This window comes from Buceros rhinoceros, unplaced genomic scaffold (assembly GCF_000710305.1).
Source record: "Buceros rhinoceros silvestris isolate BGI_N320 unplaced genomic scaffold, ASM71030v1 scaffold24855, whole genome shotgun sequence".
Lineage (NCBI taxonomy): Eukaryota > Metazoa > Chordata > Aves > Bucerotiformes > Bucerotidae > Buceros > Buceros rhinoceros.
In genome coordinates this window covers 11,099-12,792 of record NW_010412776.1, presented here as the reverse complement: position 1 = coordinate 12,792, position 1,694 = coordinate 11,099, and the positions used below count along the sequence as shown (strand labels likewise).

At 59.7% G+C, this 1,694-nt stretch overlaps 1 protein-coding gene across 1 annotated transcript in view; it reads right to left on the bottom strand.

The window, feature by feature from the left end:
- BAP1 (BRCA1 associated protein-1 (ubiquitin carboxy-terminal hydrolase)) overlaps positions 1 to 1,694 on the bottom strand; it is a gene marked incomplete at its 5' end in the record, with an annotated part of 9,642 nt that overhangs the window by 125 nt on the left and 7,823 nt on the right. Inside the window, 3 exons of the mRNA XM_010136524.1 lie at positions 10 to 106; positions 363 to 435; positions 942 to 1,034. Of these exons, the coding sequence (XP_010134826.1) occupies positions 10 to 106; positions 363 to 435; positions 942 to 1,034 (263 nt within the window). The remainder of the gene's footprint in view (positions 1 to 9; positions 107 to 362; positions 436 to 941; positions 1,035 to 1,694) is intronic.

Here is a 1,694-nt window from a genome sequence, read left to right as displayed (position 1 = left end):
TGCGTTTCCCGGGGGCCGGGCTTCCTCTGCTTGTGCAGGCGGCCAATGCTGACTCCCTGCCGCCTGCGCACCGAGATGTTCTGCTCCACCAGGCTGGCCAGCATCCCTGCAGGGGAGAGGCAGACAGACAGGCTGCTGGCATTGCCTGTGCCAGCATGCAGCCCTCCCTCGTGTGCTCAAAACCCATCGCTGGGCTCCTCCTGGGACTATAAAACCAGGACAGGGAGTGGAGACTTGTTGCTCCCCAGGCAGCACTCCCTTGTGCCCTGGGCCTGGCAGGAACAGGGAGCAGGGCAGGGTGAGCTCCCCCAGCAGAACCCAAACCCCACGCTCCATCCCCTCAGACGCACGGCACCGCTCACCTTCCTGGGCCAGCATGGAGATGAAGGTACAGATGAACTCATCATAGTTGTGGGTTCTCCTCTGGTCATCGATCTACAGAGGGATGACAAAGCCACAAAGAATCCACGGGTGGCAGGGAGAAAGGAGAGCTTAAGACTGACGGGGCAAAGAACCGGTATGCCTGGCCCAGCCCACAGGCCCAGGTGATTGGAGCAGGAAGGGACCCACCTCCCAGCACAGCTCAGGCCAGTGCACAACTGGGATTGTCTCCATCCCAGTTCAGATACCACCATTTTCAACAAAGGGTACTGGGAAGAGGCGAGGGTGGGCAGGGGAGTAATCCTGCCAAGCCTTGGGGCAGAGACTCCCCCTTTCCTCTTGTCAGCGCTCCACCATCCTCCTCCAGCTGGTTAGTGCTGCCCAGGGCCTTCAGGCTGTCCTGGCAGCAGCTCTGCCCCGTGGGGCTGTTCGGTAATGGGAAAGGGATGCTGAGCGCTTCCCATCTCCCTCTCAGGGAACCACTGTCCTTCCACTTTGGCCTAAGGACCCCCCAAACAGGGAGCTAAATCAGCAACACAACGACCCATCGACAAACGCACCTTGAATTTCTTCCTCTTCTCCACCTCCTCCTTCAGGCAGGCCTCGTAGTTTGCAATCTCTGCCTCCACGCACTTCAGCAGCGCCAGCAGCTCCTGCCAGGATGAAGCAGAGCAAAGGGGAGCAGACGGGCCACTGCTGCAGCCCAGGAGCCAGCGGGGTGAGCTGGTGGCTGCTCCTCTGGGTGCTGGGAAAGGGACGACCCATCAAAGCAAAACACACTTGCCAGGGGAAAGAAAAAAATTAAATGAAAAAGAGTTCACGGTAGGGAATTTCTGCGTCAGAGGGTGATCAACCTGCCAGCACTATGGCCAGCCCCAGGGGAGCTGGGTTCTGGCCGAGCCTGGCCCAGGCACAGGTGTTTGGCTCTCTGGGACGGGGAAATGCTGCCTGCGTGCCCGAGAGACACCCCTGGGCCTGGTTCTTCTCAACAAAACCTGAAGACTTCCCTTTAGAATGAAACAGCTTCTAGCAAGCTCTGCCCCAGGGAGCCCTTGATGCACTTGTGCTGCCTGAGCCCGGTCCCCTCTCTGGCTGCAGGGCACGGCCCAGGCACAGGTGTTTGGCTCTCTGGGACGGGGAAATGCTGCCTGCGTGCCCGAGAGACACCCCTGGGCCTGGTTCTTCTCAACAAAACCTGAAGACTTCCCTTTAGAATGAAACAGCTTCTAGCAAGCTCTGCCCCAGGGAGCCCTTGATGCACTTGTGCTGCCTGAGCCCGGTCCCCTCTCTGGCTGCAGGGCACGGGCAGGCAG